This window comes from Strix uralensis, chromosome 1, assembly GCF_047716275.1.
Source record: "Strix uralensis isolate ZFMK-TIS-50842 chromosome 1, bStrUra1, whole genome shotgun sequence".
Classification (NCBI taxonomy): domain Eukaryota; kingdom Metazoa; phylum Chordata; class Aves; order Strigiformes; family Strigidae; genus Strix; species Strix uralensis.
The window spans coordinates 155,386,239-155,405,824 of NC_133972.1; the positions used below are offsets into that span (position 1 = coordinate 155,386,239).

Consider the following 19,586-nt stretch of genomic DNA (forward strand, 5'->3'; position numbering starts at 1 on the left):
AGTATGGATGACTTCTGCTGAAGTTTATTTTTTTTTCTGAACTGTTTTTTCACTGGAGAAAAGACAATCTTTTACAGGATTCTCATTCTTTAAAAAAAAAAAAAAGTTGTTTGTTGGATTTTTTTTTTAATTTAGAAAGGCAAGTGTAAGTTACATATCAGAGAGCTTTCTGATGAACAACTATTTGGGGGAGTCAATGGGTGCCACACTGCACTCTCTCACCTAGAAGTCTGTCTTCTTAATTTGAGTAAGTCAGCCAGATGCTTAACTTAAGGTGTTACCTTAGCAATTCAACTGCTAGCAAATACTTAGTATAGTTCTGTTTGCAAAATACTCTTTTTCTTAGGACAACAAAATTCTTTAACTGTCTCCTATGCAAAAAAGCTTCTCATATAAGTTTATGGACAATACAGCTTCCCAGGGTGAAAACAAACAAACAAAAAAGCCAATCTGTCCTTAAAAAAACATAAAAATCTGGAAGGTAGATATGAAGACATTTATTGCTAGAGTTTCCAAACAGATGCTAAACTGACAAGCTATTTTCTAAGCCAAAAGGGAGAGCAGCCTATCATAATGTCAGATAAGTCTTACCTTTCTTCTCATTTGTTGCTTTTGCACTGTCATTTTCTTCTAATTTGTCATCTTGATCTTGCATAAATTTGAATGGTTTGTAGGAAACAATCATTAGACCATCCCCACTTGGCTCTATTGCTGCATAATGGGGGACTGATTTTCCTTGTAAAACTCTCCTTTTAAAGATTTCATATCTATGATCACCTATAAAATTAAAGAAATTAAAAATCTTAGTGGCAATATTTTTTGAGAAGACAAGTCATTATACAAAAATCTCATTACACTCAAAAATACTAAGCAATCCTACCAGTTAAATCACAGTACCACAGTTTAAAAAGAAATCTCTCTTCTGTTTTCCAATGAGTCTGTTAAACATGTAGACCCTAAAGTTAATCTAACATTGTCCTTTTTTCTCATGATGGCTTTGTTGATCACAGGTAGCCCAGCAATTCACAAAACCACTCACAGCCTCTGTACAAACAAGCTTTCCAAATACTTTCTGAGCTTCTGTAAAAACTTGAGAAGTGATGAAATAGCTAGTGCTAACACTTTATTCATAATGGAAAATGCTTGTCTTCCTTGACTTTTGTAAAACACTGCCATTTAAAAGGGAGCTCCCAGATGTTAGCTACTGGCATCGAGGTCCATGCCATTCCATACTGTGCTCCCAAACACATTGAGTACTGATGACTCAAAACACCAGTAAGTTGACAGGTTCTAGCACAACGTTTGTTCTCCATTAGAATCTTACTGCCCCCAGAGTCCTCAATAACTGATCGACTTCTGAATAATAACAGATGGTACAAATGGATTTGTAGCAAAAAAACCCCCCAACTTGATAAAATTCTCACAGGTGACAAAATTATTCCCAGAAATTGTTTAGTTTTTCACATTTATGCTTCATCTCTTCATTAAAAGAAATCACTGTACTTGTAACTACAGCTTTACTTGAAAGAAACTGGGAACTCATTAGCAGAGACGTTAGACAACATGAGATTATGATGGCAAAAACCATGTATGCCACTCTAGTATTCCAAAATGTGTTCCTGTTTTGATCTCAATGTTAAGCTTAAAGAAACATTGAAATCGTAGGAGAATATAGATAATAATGGACAAGCCAGGTATAATTTAAGACCTCCACTGGTTTTCCTGTTTGGTAAGCAAGAAGTGGAGTACAGAGTAATAAGCAGACTACAATGTAATTTAGGTACTTAGCGGTGTTAATTAAAGCCCCCCCTTTTTCCTAAAAAGTTTGGTCAGGACAGGGGGGTGGTATTAATTGAAGAGATTCAACCATCCTAATTAGAGACAGAGTAAGAGATCTATACAATGAGAAGACTCCAAGTAATAGGATAACCTGCTTTAAAAGATTAGCAAATTAGCTCATCTTAGATACATGACCAAAAAGAACATGTCTTTGTTGGGGTGGGAAGTTAGCCACTCATTGAACAAGCTGTTATTTAACTGATCGAATTTAACTGTGCACTGAAACATATCAAATTTGTTTGCATGTCTCTCTTACAGCATTTGCTCACTTGTTAAAAGGCTCTATAACATGTCATTGTGACCAAGCCTATTTTCAATCAATCATCAACACTTTTACATTTAAGTCTTTATGATCTTTTCAGTCACTTTATACTACATGATTTTTCTTGTAAAGAAGGTCACAAGAAAGCTAAGCACATAAAATTTTCTGAATCTAATACAGTAGCATAGTGGTTCTTCATTTCAAGCTTTTACAGTAAGGATTCCTAAAACATTAGTTAACTAAAGAAAACAACTACCTTTCAAAGGGTGTACCTTTGTCACAACCCTCTGAAGTACCACAAAATGTGAACAGACCTAACCACTGCTTCCATTCAGATTTATTTTCACGCTTCCATTTTTTGATCTTTGGTAATACAATAGCGGTAGGTGTGATCACTTCGGCTAGACAGCCAGACATGACAGAGACTCTCAGTTGTTGGTGTCAAAAGCCATAAGTATGTTTTAAGGCTTCACTTTGATGAAGCATAGATTTGGTAATTTGGGAAATGGCTTGCTGATTAACTACTTATTTTTTACTACAATCTGATTTGATAAACTCCACCCACAGGCAGAGTTTCAAGAACAGTTAAGCATAGCAATTGCCTACTGAGCAATGAGGATGTAAAGTATTGCAATTCCTCAAAACAGTTTTTATCTTCCAAGACTGGTTCGTACATTGCTCGGATTTGTGAGATGTTTATTTAAAAGAAATCAAAACTTATTTCTCTCTTCATAATTAAAGTTTGCTTTGAATCTTGTTATTTACATCTCTGCTGACTGCAATTACAAAAAGTTTGTCTGTTCCTTGGAAATGCTGGAGAACTGGCAAGATTTTTGGAAAGATTTTTAAATCCACTTTTATGGAAAAAGTTTAATTCCATGAACATTTGCTTTAAGTAATAAAAAACGCACTGTAAAGAAGGATTTGTTTATGAAAACATACAGTATTAAAAAATATAGTAAAAATCTGTGTTAGTGCTCCCTAAGAAATGGTCTTCAGTTCTAGACTGGCAGTATTACTGATTTAATTTTTCTTACATGACATAACCAGTAATATTCAGAGGTTTCTTTCTCTTGTTGAGCTGCTCACAAAAGCGTAAGACAATCTCACATGCCTTTCTGGCTCTCTTAGAAATATTTCCATCACCCAAGGTTTCAACAGCAGACAACATGAATAAAGTCACTCAGGGCAACAAAGCTGGTGACAGAGCTGGAAGGAATGTCCTACGAGGAGCAGCTGAGGACTTTGTGTTTGTCTCCTTTGGAGAAAAGGAGGCTGAGGGGTGACCTCATTGCTCTCTACAGCTTCCTGAGGAGGGGAAGGGAAGAGGGAGGTGCTGATCTCTTCTCCCCGGTATCCAGTGACAGAACACATGGGAATGATTCCAAGCTGCATCAGGAGAGGTTTAGACTGGACATTAGGAAGCATTTCTTTATCGAGAGGGTGGTCAAACGCTGGAACAGGCTTCCTAGAGAGGTGGTCGATGCCCCAAGCCTGTCAGTGTTTAAGAGGCATTTGGACAATGCCCTTAACAACATGCTTTAACTTTTGGCTAGCCCTGAACTGGTCAGGCAGTTGGACTAGATGATCGTTGTAGGGCCCTTCCAACTGAAGTCTATTCTATTCTGTTCTCCTATCCATACTATATATGTAGGAGACTGAGGAACATTTGGATAGTAACACTACAGTATGCAGTCAACTGCTTTAGTTCAAGCAGTTAAAGAACTTGTTTCTATCGGTATCAAAACTATATTTTTTGGAATATAATGAACAAGACTGTATAACAGTCTTCCCAAAAAGGTAAGTTAATTTAATCCACACATCTTTAAATCAGATGCTGAAGCATATGGTCTTGTATCCTTTATGGAAATCGCTATATTTAATGTAAGTATATACGATCATATTGAACAGATAAATTACCCTTTGCCAAACTCTATTAGGATAGTACATTAATTAGGAGGTATTAATACACTAATATGTTTTTCATGTGTTGGTCTAAAATTAACTGAATAACTTCATACTCTTTTATTGTAGGAAAACCTAGAATATACAGTATTTACTTTTCATGCTACAGTTCTTAAATTTATCTCATACTAATTCCAGTTCCATAAGACTATTAATTGGAGTCTAAAAAAACCACAAAAAACCCAAAACATAACCAAACAAAACCCCATATCCAGCTGTACAACATTTTGAAAAGTGCAACAGATACTACTTAGAAATAGTTCTGTATAACCTGATTTCACAAGACCAAGCTAAATGGGAATTGCATTTCATAATGTCACAAAGTAAAGTTCTATTTTGTTTTCCAATTACCTTAACCGCACATGTATAAAACTTTACTTCTTAGTGTCTTCCAAAGGTTTGCCAGAATTTAGGTCTAAAACAAATAACTTTATCTCAAAATGTAAGAAAAAATTATGTATGTAAAATCCAACCTGAAGTTTTGGGGAAAGGAAATATCAGAACGTGAGGAACAATCAACTTCTAAGACAAAGAATAAAAGCATGATTTTTTTTATTTTTTTAAAATTACTCACCAGTAATATAAATGTAAAACACTTACCCTCTTTGCTTATCTCCACAACTGTAACCCATTCCAAGGTAATATGAAATCCACTTCCTTTTGTGTCCAATTCATCTTTCTCTACCCTAAGCAGTAGCACAGCTACTGAATGCATATCAGATTTTACAAATGAAACACTGTGTGCTATAATAAATGGACTTCCTAGTTCTTCATTAAACACAATCTAGAAGACAAAAGTGTAGTAAAAATCAGTTAAAACTGGAAGTCTTGCTCTTTCTCAGCAGTGAAAGGCTTCAGTGAATGTCAAATCAGTTAAAGTTTGCTTCCCACAAACCTCTCTGCCAATATGAATCCACCATTTCTGGTTCCTCCTTCCTTGTCTATCAAGCCACTGCTCTGAAATGTTTTTAATTATTGTTTATGTTATAAAATAATTATAAGGGCCCATTAAACAAAGCACAAAGATCCACAAAATTCTGCATTATGGTTGTTGACTGCTACAATAAGTAGAGGTGCAACAACTGATGAACAGAACAGGATCCACAAACACAGCGTATCAACTGGGGACAATGTCTCACACTCAAGATGAAAATGTAGGCATTTCACTAAGGCCCTCACTATTTCTTTAGACACTAACATCCTGAAAATCTTTGTAGACCTTGACATGTGTAAACAAGAAGATGAAAAGGTCCAGTGCATCGCTGCCAGTGTTTAATCATCAGCCAGTACTGAGAGGCAGGGGGTTATTTGGCTACTATCTTTACAAAGAGATTCAATTTTCCTTCTCTATAAAGTTTTATGAAGGGGAGTAAGAAACAAAAACATGTAATTAAATGAAGAAGTGTAATATTCATGTTTAGGAGGAGCTAGGGTTAGAGGTTTTTGAATTTTTATGTATATGGTTTGGAAAAGTCCATTTGATATTTGGACGGGACTAGGTAGGCAGAGTTCGTAAATATTACTGTCATACTGAAAGGCGAATAAGCACCACTGTAAACATGAAATAATTTCATACAAAGGACTGCACGTCTTGTAGCTTGAGATGTTTAGCATTTGGTACCTACAGCTGGAGGATTTTATTCTAGAAACTATGTATTTCAGCTTTTCTCAAAAAAGTACTAATTCAGCAAAAACCTCAAAATTAATCTAAACAGCATTTATTACCAACCACCCAAAAAACAGGATGACCTATTTCCTAGGTACTGAACTCTCAAAAGATGTAGGGGAAGGAGCTAATTCATGATGTTGAAACCTTATACTTCAGAACATACACCAGAGCTCCTGCCAATACTAAAACCCCCTGGACTGCTTAGGAAACTGCCCTCTAATAAAGAAAACAGATGCAGAAATGTGGGTGCTTTATACCACATTCGTCTTTCATGAATAAAGAGGAACTAACCACAGACCACAAGACTCATAGTAGCTCAGGTAGAAATGTAACCTAATTATATTTGTTGTGTGCAAGTAGGATGATCAATACTATTGTTAGAGTGTAGTAAGATCACTTTGATGTGGATAGAAAAAATGCTCCTTATCAAGGCTCTTTAAAAGAATTAATTATGAAAAGAATTTAATAACAAAAACCATAAAAACATACTTCAGTTACAACCATCAATTTTAAGCAAAAATATTAAGCACCAATAATTTTCCAGATCTAAGTGCACAGTATGAAGATTTTTGCTGCTGGAGTGGAAGTGGAAATAATATTACTTACATTATACCTACTCTGCAGGTAACCCTCAGCATTACTTATCAAAGATTTTTAATCAGCAGTTTTGTTTAAGTTTTATTCTAGTCTCTGTGGATGTATTTTTAAGAGGGGGCAAATTAAATGATGAATAATCCAAGCACAATTACATCTGCACAGACAAACATCACTCTAACTTAAAAATTAAAGTAGCTTTAGCATGATTAACAATAGTTTCAGACTTTTTTAAAAAAATATGTATTATTCCACAGGCCATTTGAAACAGCAAACAATAAAAGATTGGGGGGCAATCCTAGACAGACACATATGAATAGGGAAGGGAAAGGGGAAATGGTTTTTAGAAAAAGTTCAGCTAGAGAAGCACTTAGCCACCTATTCAGAAACACTTTTACTTAGACATATTGTTCTTCCATCAAAAGGCTGTTCCCTTTCAAACACTTGAATTTTTGTTATTTTGTGCATAAAGAAATCATTGTCACAAAAAATCAGTGATTTTTATACTTGAACACAATCCAGTATCAGTGATACAGAGTTATGATTTAAAGCTTAATTCTTCACAACATTACATACATGCAATTCTCATTAGAAATGCAAGAATAAGAATTGTTTGGTAGATGTACAATTCTTGAATATGCTATTGCAAGACCTACCTCCCACTTTTCAGATGCACTGTTTCCACGCTTGCCTGATTTAATCAAATACAGTCTTCCTGTACCATCAGAAAGGGTAACCCATGTGGAAGATGAGAAGTGTATGGAGGCACAAAGGCGATTATCATAAGCTGTCAAGTCTGTAGGTAGCCTGAAGACTTCCCTTGGTTTCTGTAGAGCAGTGTCCTATAAGCAAACAGTCACACAATAAGACCTTATGAAGTATTTATCAATCTCAGTAAGTATTACAGACAGATTAAGAGTAACAAATCTCAGCAGCAATTCATCAGTTTCTTTGTGCAGTTGAGAGTATTTGGGAAAAAGCAGGTAGCAAGCATCATTCCCACATATGTGGAAAAGGTGGTAGAATTTCATTATTGCTTTGGTTTCTATTTACTGAAAACATGAGTGCTCTATAATTGATATTTCAGCACTCTATTTTTTCCTTCCCTTTTACAGCACTAATTACATTTTGCACTAAAAAAAGGCTTTTCACTTCTTTTTCCCTAGCAACCCCATATAATTAATCACTTACCTCAAATAATTCTAGTCCCAGTAAAAATGTGGAGATTTAAAAGAAATGAAAGCCACAGAATTGTACTCAAACTAGTTCATAAAAACTTCTACATTAAAAAGAATTTTAGCCTATTCACTTAAACAACTGGTATATTCAAGCTCACATATAATTTCTCAGCTTTCCTAGAGTGGTCATTTTATTCAGTAAGTTAGAGAAGTAACAACTGTGATTAGCTAGCAAAGAAAAGCTGTACTAATTCATATAATATTTGCAAATAACGTTCCTATCCATAATTATGATTATACTACACATCAGGATAAATTTAGTTAGCATACTCTATCAGTGGCACACTGCAATCTTATTTTTTAAGCCAAACTACAAGCATGGATAGTTTTTCAGCATGAATAAACAGAGATGCTATAGTGAACAAACTGCACAGATGATGTAATTCCCCAGTGAAGAATAAAGACATGGATTTTTAAAAAACAATATATATCACTAAATTTTACCAAAACAAAAAAGAAAAATCCACTATTTGTTGCTGTGTAAACTTCACACAAATCAGCCTGCTTGAATAATAGTGCAAAATGAATATTACCAATTTCATCTATATTTCTAGCAATTGTTCTCCACTTTAGCTCTGTGTTGCTTTCTTAATTTCCTGCTAATTCTAACAGAAGAAACTGCTTTTGTGCTGTAAATTGAATTTCCAATTGTTGTCATTAAGTACAAAGGCATGTCTTCTAGGATATCTTTTAGCGATTACTCTTTATCTTGTGCCTTCACTCTCACATACAGCCCTTACTTTGCTGAATTAGGTTTTGTAACTCTCTGCTCATTTGGCTTGCAGAATGCCAGTAATGCCACTGCCTTTACTGATTCACTACGATTTACTTCCCTTTTCTGAGTTGAAGTGATCTCTAAATATCCAAGACACTTGTTAGAAAAAAAAGACCTGACCAAATCTTTATGATTTAAAAAGAACTTGGTATCACAGTTTAAAAAATGGTCAGGACATGCTTTATCAGCAATACATTTTGATCAGCTACTTCAAAGTAAATCAGGCTGCAGTATTAAGGACACAAACAAAATATTTTTACAGAAAAACATAAGATGCAAACTGGAGATTCAGCAACATCATGGTCACATCTCTATAATCTTTCAAATAACTGAAAGAGAACTTAATTGTTTAAAGTTTTCCAACTGACCTAAGTAGTTGCTAAATAAAATGGGCTGGCAGTCTGTCACAAGTGGGGTCCCCCAGGGTTTGATACCAGGCCCCACACTGTTGAACAACTTCATAAATTACCTGGATGATGGAATTGAAAGCACCTTCACCCCATTTGCTGATGACACTAAACAAGATAATGAGGTAGACATGTCATAAGGGAGAGCCATCTTGCACAAGGACCCAGGTAGCCTGGAAGAGTGGGGTAGCAAGAACATTGTGAAGATAAACAAAGACAAGTGCAAGGGCCCGCACCTGAGACGGAATAACCAAAGAGCCCTGTACAGGCTAGGGTCTGTGTGTCTGGGGAGCTGCCTTGATGAAAGGGACCTGGAAGTCCTGGTGGACAGCAAGCTGAACATGAGTCAGCAGTGCACCACTGCAGCAATGAAGGCAAATCAGATCCTGGGCTGCATCTGCAGGAACACTACTAGCAGAGATAGAGATGTGATCATCCCACTCTACCCAGTGCTTGTCTGGCTGCACCCGGAGTACTGTGTCCAGCTCTGGTCCCCACAGCTGAAAAAAGACATGGACAGACTGGAAAGGGTCCAAAGGAAGGCCATGAAGACAATCAAAGGGATGGAGAACCTGCCCTATGGGGGAAGACTGAAGGAGTTAGGTCTTTTCTCCCTGGAGAAGATTCAGGGAGGACCTCATCAGAGTACTTAAAGGGTGGCTACAAAGAGGATGGAGGCTCTCTCTTCACAAGAAGTCACATCACATAGAAAAGACAAGGGACATTGGGTAAAAGTTGCATCAGGAGAGGTTTTGTCTTGACATAAGAGAATTTTTTTACAGCGAGAAGAATCAATGACTGGAACAACCTCCTCAGGGACATGGCAGAGTCCCCATCACTGGAGGTTTTCAAGACACAACTGGACAGGGTGCTAGATAATCTCATCTAGGTTCCTTTTCCCATGAAAGGTGGATCATATGATCTTTCGAGGTCCCTTCCAAGCCAGGCTGTTCCGTGATTCTAAAACAAATAGTGGACATTAACAATATAATTAAAAAAGAAATATTCACCACCTTGCCCCTTGTACTGATTCACAGACTTCAGGATCTGATCTGAGGTCTCCAAAAAGGTCTTCCAGTAATAACAAAGAGAACCAATTCCTGTTGTTTCTGTTCTGTATCTTAAAGAAACATTTCTCATGAAGTTATGGTCCTTTCCCCTCATGTTGCAGACAGTTTTATACATATATCATAAATGAAACAAAATTAGATACAACAGGTTTCATAGATATTTTGTAGGCTAGTGCACCTACATATATTTGAATAAATAGTCACCTCTGGAAAAAAAGGTGCCTGACCGGCCTTCACAGATCAACATTTCCCTTTTTAGGCTCAATCTATCTTCTTAATCCAATTAGACTATGTTGAGAACATAACTAACGGTCATAGAGCAAATTAAACTATTTTCAGTTTTATTTCACTAGACTCATTTCCAGTCAGTTGATCCACAATTATTTTAGAAGCTCCACAAACCAAAAAAACTCTGCTTAACGATAAGGAAATTCTTCCCTTGTTACTAAAACTCAGCATTAGTGTCACTAAAATGAAAAGATACTGAAGTAGAAATATATCTTTAAAAACAGAAAAACGGGATTTGAAAGAAAAACATCACAGGGAAAGTTCTGAAGATATTTACAAGTACGTAAAAGGAAGCACAAACAAATAGAAGATTATTTTTGTACTGAAAACCTAAGGGGGGGAAACAAGTAGTTATCTATTCTGTGCCACACAAAATGCACTCTTATTATAGTAAGGGTGGGCATGAGATTAAGAAATAGCAGTGAAAAAGTATCAGATTAAAACAGCGTCTCATTACAAGCCCTAAAATTTCAGCCACAAATTCTTATAATATTTTCTAAGCATCTCCTGTCCCTCGATTTTCACTCAAGCAATGGATACCTTGGCGGAGAAAGTCATCTCTATACATATCTACTTCTAGTAAAAGAAACTCACTCATTCTCATCTATGAAATAAGGCAGTCAAAAATATACATACAAGGCATCATCTTTAAAAACAGTTTTTTGCCCTGGTACATGTGTATGCAATACAGAAAGAGCACATTTGTGCATGCAAAGCATTCTGTGGCCCCATTTGTTGAGAATCCTGTATTTGAGAGGATTTAAAATCCTTCATATTTTCCAGATGTTATTAAAATCAGATGTGCATTTAAAACATGTTCAAAGGTAAGCAAGAGAAATTGGATTTGGGTAAGTACCGTTTTAATAAGCAACAGCAAAAAAGACCAGATGACAAACAGATAGTCTGCTTGCCTTTTGGGCCTGCTTGAACTTGTATTAGAGATTACTGTGTACTACAAAAAGGCACAAGGGCTATTATGAAACCTGCAATGGAGAAGATGCAAATTTGTTTTTTAATTATTGGAAGCATTCAGGGTCACTTTGTAGATTCAGTTGTATCACTATGCCCCTTGAACTATTCCACTAATTTATAACACATTCAGGAGGGGAAAATGAAAGAACTAAAAAAAAAACCAAAACAGAACCAAAACAAACCCACAACCCAAACAAACCAAATAAAAATCCCACAAACACTAGATACAAATAGTTTTGGCTTCCTCATCTTTTACTTAATTTTAAGCTTTCACTGAAAGGCAGTGTTTTCCACAATAAAAATGTTCCATTGTAACTAGCTATGTTACAATGACTACTGTGCCTAGGGGAAAAACCCCAAAAAACAAAAAACCCCCACCAAATCCCATGCATCTTACATGGAATGAAGCAGCATCATTCCTGTTAACAGTGGTTTACAGGGCTATACTATGTAGCATTATGGAAGACCACACTTTTGTTAGCCTTCAAGTGAATCTTAACAGTAAGCTTTAAATAGTTTTGGATGTAACATTAAAAAAAATTATCAACTATCAACCATTTAATCTTCTAAAGCTCATAACAGATTTATCAGTGCTGAGCACTAACGTCAAGACTTGATATATCTCCTAAAAAAGTGAAAAATAATCTTAATTACACATTACAAATCCTCCCTCTCAATAGGCAATTTCACTAATTTAACTTCAGGCATTTATTAGAAAAGTCTCTAATCTCAGTCCAACAATAAAAAGGATGGATTTACTTGAAGCTGAAATAAAGCCTGCCCTCAAAATGCTTCTGTCAGATTTGCTTTTTGACTTACTATTTCACTGTTCACCAGCTGGGTAACAGGGGTTAACAGTAACTCCCTACTTCAGAAGTATGAGCGGATGCTGAGATACTACAATCATGTATTATACTAGCAAGAACTGCCTAAACCAACTACAGTCATTTTTACAGAAGTTGGGTTTACTCACTGAAATTAGGTATAAATGACAGCAATGCAGTTTTTTTAAGAAAAAACTAGATGCAGCTTCTCTTCAGACCCAGTTCTTCATCTTCCTTCACCTCTCTGCAAAGATTCTTAGTTTATTTAACTTTCACTCCCAAGTCACAGAATCATAGAATGCTTTGGGTTGGAAGGGACCTTAAAGATCATCTAGTTCCACCCCCCCTGCCATGGGCAGGGACACCTTCCACTAGACCAGGTTGCTCAAAGCCCCGTCCAACCTGGCCTTGAACACTGCCAGGGAGGGGGCAGCCACAGCTTTTCTGAGCAACCTGTGCCAGCGTCTCACCACCCTCACAGTAAAGAATTTCTTCCTTATATCTAATCTAAATCTATCCTCTTTTAAGTTTCAAACCTCATCCTATTCCTACACTCCCTGTTAAAGTGTTCCTCCCCATCTTTCCTGTAAGCCCCCTTTAAGTACTGGAAGGGCGCCTTAAGGTCTCTCCGGAGCCTTCTCTTCTCCAGGCTGAACAACCCCAACTCTCTCAGCCTGTTCTCATAAGGGACGTGCTTCAGCCTCCTGATCATCTTTGTGGCCTTCTCTGGACCTGCTCGAGCAGGTCCATGTCCCTCTTATGTTGGGGTCCCCAGAGCTGACACATTACTCCCAGTGGGGTCTCACAGGGGTGGAGCAGAGGGGGGGAACCACCTCCCTCAACCTGCTGCTCACACTTCTTTTGATGTGGCCCAGGATATGGTTGGCTTTCTGGGCTGCGAGTGCACACTGATGGCTCATAGTCAGTTCTCCATCCAATAATACCCCCAAGTCCTTCTCCATAGGGCTGCTCTCAATCCACTCATTGCCCAGCCTGTATTTGTGCTTGGGATTGCCCTGACCTATGTGCAGGACCTTGCACTTGACCTTGTTGAACTTCCTGAGGTTTGCACAGGCCCAGCTGTCAAGCCTGTCAAGGTCCCTCTGGATGGTACATCCCTTCCCTCCAGCTTGTCGACTGCACCACACAGCTTGGTGTCATCAGTAAACATGCTGAGGGTGCACTCGATCCCACTGTCCATGTCTCCAGCAAAGATGTTACTCGGTGCTGGTCTGAACACCAACCCTTGAGGAACGCCACTTGTCACTGCTCTCTGCTTGGACATCGAGTTGTTGACCACAACTAGAGCGTGACCATCCAGCCATTTCCTTATCCACCGAGTGGTCCATCCATCAAATCCATGTCTCTCCAATTTAGAGACAAGGATATCATGTGGGACAGTGTCAAATGCTTTGCACAAGTCCAGGTAGATGACATCTGTTGTTTTTCCCTTATCCAGCAATGCTGTAATCCCGTTGTAGGCATGATTCGCCATTAGTGAAGCCATGCTGGCTGTCACCAATCACCTCCTTATTTTCCATGTGCCTTAGCATAGTTTCCAGGAGGGTCTGCTCCATGATCTTGCTGGGCACAGAAGTGAGACTGACAGGCCTGTAGTTCCCCAGGTGTTTGTTTTTCCCCTTTTTAAAAATGAGGGTTCTGCTTCTCCTTTTCCAGTCAGTGGGAACTTCACCGGACTGCCATGACTTCTCAAGTGTAATGAATAGTGGCTTACCCACTTCATCCACCAGCTCCTCAGGACCCACAGATGCATCTCATCGGGTCCCATGGACTTGTGCACCTTCAGGTTCCTTTGATGGTCTCAAACCTGATCTTCTCCTACAGTGGGCGGTTATTCATTTTCCCAGCCCCTGCCTTTGCCTTCTACAACTTGTGTGGTGTGGCTGGAGCACTTGCTGGTGAAGACTGAGGCAAAAAAAGTCATTGAGTAGCTCAGCCTTCTCCATATCCCAGGTAACCAGGTCTCCTGTCTCCTTCTGGAGAGGGCCCACATTTTCCCTAGTCTTCCTTTTATCACCTTTGTACCTATAGAAGCTTTTCTTGTTCCCCTTGACGTCCCTGGCCAGATTTAATTCTTTCAGGGCTTTGGCCTTCCTAACCTGATCTCTGGCTTCTTGGGAGAGTTTCTCTGTATTCCTCTCAGGTTATCTGTCCTTGCTTCCACCCTCGGTAGGCTTCCTTTCTTTGTTTGAGCTTGTGCAGGAGCTCCTTGTTCATCCATGCAGGCCTCCTGGCATTTTTATCTGACTTCCTCTTTGTCGGGATGCACCACACCTGAGCTTGGAGGAGGTGATCCTTGAATATTAACCAGCTTTCTTGGGCTCCTCTTCCCTCCAGGGCTTTATCCCATGCTACTCTACCAAGCAGATCCCTGAAGAGACCAAAGTCTGCTCTCTTGAAGTCCAGGGTAGGGAGCTTGCTGTGCACCTTCCTTGCTGCCCTAAGGATCTTGGACTCCACCATTTCATGGCCACTGCAGTCAAGGCTGCCCTTGAACTTCACATTCCCCTCCAGCCCCTCCTTGTTGGTGAGAACAAGGTCCAGCATAGCCCCTCTCCTCATTGGCTCCTCTATCCCTTGGAGAAGAAAGTCATAGTCAATGCATCCCAGAAATCTCCTGGAAAGCCTCCCTCATCTTTTCCACTGGCATTTAATTCCAGCTCTGCACACTTCTATATTTCTTGAGAGCATACTCTGCTTCCTTTTGGCCTCTGTCATTCTGTTTGGCTATTTCAGATTTCATCTGTGTGTCTTCACCATTACAACCACCCCTTTCCTTTAAGCAGCTCCTTTGCCTCAGCTGCCTGTGACACTAACCCTGATTTTGAGCCTTTTAAGCAACCCAGGTTTCTACTCTGTGTAAAAATTCTGGTCAAACAGCTCCTCCACAGGCAAAGTCAGGCAGACCAAGCTAGCGTGTACTCTAGTTGCTCAGAATAAGGCAGCCAGTGAGCAGGTACGAGAGGCAAAATGCAAACTGCAAGTTTAAAAATTCCCTGTACTGTTCTTGACTCCCCCGTGCCAGGCTCCATTTAAGTAAGCATGTCTTAACTATTTAAGCTAAGCAGTGAAATTTTACTTAGCTTCTCTGGCGTGCCTGTAAGATTAAAATTTTTAAATTCTATTAAGAAATTGTGTTGTTCCAAAGTTACAAACAGTTTGTCATACTGTACAAAGAAGTGGTATTTCCTAAGAGATTTAGAACGAGTTTTCCAAGGAAAAGACAGGGAATAAGAAAAGACAAAATATACCAAAAGAGAAAGGAAAAAGTGAAAGCCATAAGTTATATTGCAATTTTCATGAAGTAGCCATAACAAATGCAAAACCTCCTTTTTATGGAAAATCAAAATACCTAGGTGTTTGACACATCTCTCTGAGCAAAAATGTCCACACCCAGCATTCTGAATAGCAAAGAGACAAATATTTAAAACCCTGATATAGGTGTCTAAAAGATTTGTTGTTCTTCACTTTATCTGCTTCCTTATTCTGACTTGTTTCAAACAGAATTCCCATGCTGTTTCTGGTGCCACTGATAGTTGTTCTGCATTGAAGTTAACTGATAGTTACGGAAACAGCATGCCACAGCTAATTCTTACTGGAATTCAGAAAGATGAAAATATAGATACCATTAAGGGTTTTAATGAAGTGTGAGAAGAGTTACTGCTGCCACAATTTCTCTGTTCTATTATTTGAATATGAAAAGAAACAAAGTTGTCTTTGCAAGAAGAGCTGAAGGTCTAGAAATCAAGTCCAAATATTTAACTGCTGGAGGAGTAAACTTTGAATATTTTCCAGCTATATTCTGGTATTACAAACATCAAGCAATTAAAAAAGTCAAGTAATACGCAAAAAACCCCACAAAGATCAAAAAAACCCAACTCAGTAATCCTGTCACTACACTACTCAGTGGGTCTTTAAAACAAAGTACTGATGATGGCTTATTAAACGAAAGAAGTGCAATAGCTGTAATAGAAGAGTGTTAAAGCTTTTATACAGTATTTCCAGCCAAGTCAGGGTAACAGTTTTTTCAACGTGGTATAAAAACCCACCTGAATCCACTGACTTAGGAAAAACTGCTTATGTTGATCACTTTTCTTTTTCAATTATATCTGATTTTGAGCAAGCCGCAAGGTATTACCTATACTTTTTGGCCTTTGCAGATGATTTAAAACACCTAAGTTGCAGGGATAATTCATGATTTATGGATAACTAACACACTGCCATATTAGAATCAAAGTTGCAACCAAAACAGGAGGCAGAACTAGAAATAATTATGTGTTAAAAAGCCTACGTGTTCTTCCACTTTGGATTTAGGATAAGCATGTTAACCTGGTTCCACCTTCTGTTTTAAAAACAACTGACATTAATTTTAATTGTGGCCGTTGCTGACTTGTAAGCTATACTTGGCTGAAAACAATATTATTTGTAATATACATTTAACTAATATATGGCCAGGCACAGTTGTAATGAGACACCTCGTTGATGTTTCTGAACACACGTTCCTTTTTATACATATGCAAACATGTTTCCTTTGCAAAACAGCACTGTATTGTGTATTAGGACACAGGATGGCAGCTACTTATTTCACAGTCCAGTTGAACTGAAACTCGTGACAAGGTATTAAACAAGCGTTATTTTCTTGAAGGTTACAATGGACCCACCAGTTCTATGGAAAAATATTTATTATTTCAATTTACTGCGCATAAAAATGCAAATTAGTGCCTGTTGTAAAATCCTTTATCTAGTTTATCTGCTAAGAAAGAAATTTACACACTTTAGTGCCCTTCTAATAAAGGAATGTATTGGGTGTCCATGTTGTGCTGGCAGTGGGGAGCTGCAGGGGTGGCCTCTGTGAGGAGCAGCCGGGGCTGCCCCATGCTGGACACAGCTGCTTCCAATGGCTCCAATGGACTTGCCACAGGGCAGAGCTGAGCCTGCCAGCCAACATGGTGGTGTGGAGCAGAGGTTTACCTGCAGCCCTTGGAGATCATGGGGATGCAGGTTGTCCCCCAGCAGTCTATGGAGGACCACAGCGGGGCAGATATCCACACTGCAGCCCATGGAAAACCCATGTGGGAGCAAGCTGCCTGGTAGGAGCTTTGGGTGACTATGTATCTCATCATCCTACTCTAGTTTTAACTGGCAATAAATTAAATTAATTTCCCAAAAGTCAAGTCTGCTTTGCCTGTGATGGTGACTGGTAAGTGAGCTTCCTGTTTTTATCTCAATCCACAAGCTTTTCTGTTTTATTTTCTCCCCTTCCCGTTGAAGAGGGGGAGTGAGAGAGTGTCTGGGTGGGTGTCTGGCAGCCAGCCAAGGTTAAGGAACCGTAAGGAAAAGACACAAAAAATGAGATTGTAACAAGCCACTGTTCACAGGCAGCTTTCTCTGACAAGCTCCTTTCTTTCAGATGTTCCTACTGGGAATCAAGATGATCTCAAAAGATTTGGAAGAAATCCCAGAAGATTATTCTGTTTCAGCAAGAGTCTGCCAAAGGGTCCAACTGCTTCTATGTTCTATGAAAAGTAAAGGAACTATCTTGCAGCTTCGGTTCTCAGCCTACCATCCTCTGGAAACCTGCATTTCCTGAAAAATCTAGAACTACCATTTCAGGATTTTCCTCAGCTTAGCCCTGGTCTCATAATTTCTAACCTCAGAAACCTGCAGAGTAAACTACACTCTCTCTCAAAAAAAAAGTCACACATCACCCTGTTTTCTTTTGTTGCACAAGGACACAAGCCAAATTTCTTGGTAGCATGACAACGGGTATCTTCCTTTCCTCAGAGTCTTTTACTCTTTAATGACCAAGCACAATTGCATGTACCAGAAACAGTGTCTTTTCCCTCCAGAATGAAGAATAGCTTTGTAACGGAAACTAGTGCATCCATGCATCAAAATGGCTCAAAAGAAAGTTTCACTACTTAAGAGTATCAATATAAAAGCAGAAAACTGTCATGTTTTTCAGACTTGGCCTAGCCTGCTCACACTCCATTTCAAGTTTGATCAGGGCCACCAGCATCTTTTTGCCTCCCAGATTAAGCTATTAGTCCATAAATGCCTGCATTTCTAATTCTAACGCATACAGCTTCTTTCTTGCACAGAATCACAGAATCAACTAGGTTGGAAAGGACCTTGAAGATCATCCAGTCCAACCATTAACCTAACACTGACAGTTCCCAACTACACCATATCCCTCAGCGCTATGTCAACCCTACTCTTAAACACCTCCAGGGATGGGGACTCCACCACCTCCCTGGGCAATCCATTCCACTGCCTAATAACCCGTTCTGTAAAGAAATACTTCCTGACATCTAGTCTAAACCTTCTCTGGTGCAACTTGAGGCCATTCCCTCTTGTCCTATCGCTTGTTACTTGGTTAAAGAGACTCATCCCCAGCTTTCTGCAACCTCCTTTCAGGTAGTTGTAGAGGGCGATGAGGTCTCCCCTCAGCCTCCTCTTCTCCACACTAAACAACCCCAGTTCCCTCAGCCGCTCCTCGTACGACATGTGCTCCAGACCCTTCACCAGCTTCGTTGCCCTTCTCTGGACACGCTCGAGTCATTCAATGTCCTTTTTGTAGTGAGGGGCCCAAAACTGAACACAGGAATCGAGGTGCGGCCTCACCAGTGCCGAGTACAGGGGTAAGATCACTTCCCTGTCCCTGCTGGCCACGCTATTGCTGATACAGGCCAGGATGCCATTGGCCTTCTTGGCCACCTGGGCACACTGCTGGCTCATGTTCAGCCGGCTGTCAATCAAATCCTTATATCTGCAATGATTGTATTTTCAAATTAGCAAACAACCAACAAGTAAGGCAGGGGAGAAAGAGCCAGCAACTAGAAGTGTCTACTCTTTTCTTCAGCTTGTCACCGTATCTATCTTCCCCATAATGGAAGCAGATGCAACACTACTGCAATACTAATGCAATATTATTAACGAAAACATGTTGGAAACCTCAGTTAAAATCCTTTCATCCTTCCTGGTGAACTGCATTTCTGTTAATCTACCTGTCTTCCTGGCAATAGCTTCCCCCAGTTTTTGCATTCGGGTCCTACTTGACAGATTTTCTACCCTATCTACCCCCCCATCTTTTCAAATTTAATAATTTTTTTAAAAAGTTTATTCTTACCAGAGTCACTGACAGATTCATAACCCTTCCAAACTGATCGACATAGTAGACATTATCCTGGTACCAGGAATCAAGGTGAAGATAATTATACATGCCAAAAGCACGCATGTGGTCAAGGGTGTACTGATCATCACGAAGTTTCACTTCTGCTACAGCTGGGGGGAAAAGAAAAACAAAACACCATTTTAACATTTATTTATTTATTATTTAATAAATTAAAGTTCAAATTAATAATTTAAAAATAATTATTCCTTCCTTAGTCCATAGGTCTGGTTTATTTGAAGAAAAATACATTATGTATACATAGTTTAAAATTTCACCATAAACTTGGAAAGGTCATCCACACTGAAGGCCACTACAGTCACTCACTGTGATCAAGTAATAAGTATGACCATTTACAGTGGCCCATTGTGGTGGGTTGACCCTGGCTGGAGACAGGTGATCACCAAGCTGCTCTATCACTCCCCTCTGCAGCTGGACAGGGGAGAGAAAATATAACGAAAGGCTCTTGGGTCAAGATAAGGACAAGGAGA

At 39.0% G+C, this 19,586-nt stretch overlaps 1 protein-coding gene across 7 annotated transcripts in view; it reads right to left on the reverse strand.

Moving 5' to 3' along the window:
- The window catches only part of NUDCD1 (NudC domain containing 1), a 62,669-nt gene that overhangs the window by 31,385 nt on the left and 11,698 nt on the right, over positions 1-19,586 (reverse strand). For all 7 annotated transcript variants that reach the window (XM_074886599.1, XM_074886649.1, XM_074886629.1 and 4 more), the window contains 4 exons: positions 19,054-19,208; positions 6,986-7,171; positions 4,667-4,850; positions 592-777 (listed from right to left, as the gene is read on the reverse strand). In XM_074886599.1, coding sequence (XP_074742700.1) covers positions 592-777; positions 4,667-4,850; positions 6,986-7,171; positions 19,054-19,208 — 711 coding nt within the window. The remainder of the gene's footprint in view (positions 1-591; positions 778-4,666; positions 4,851-6,985; positions 7,172-19,053; positions 19,209-19,586) is intronic.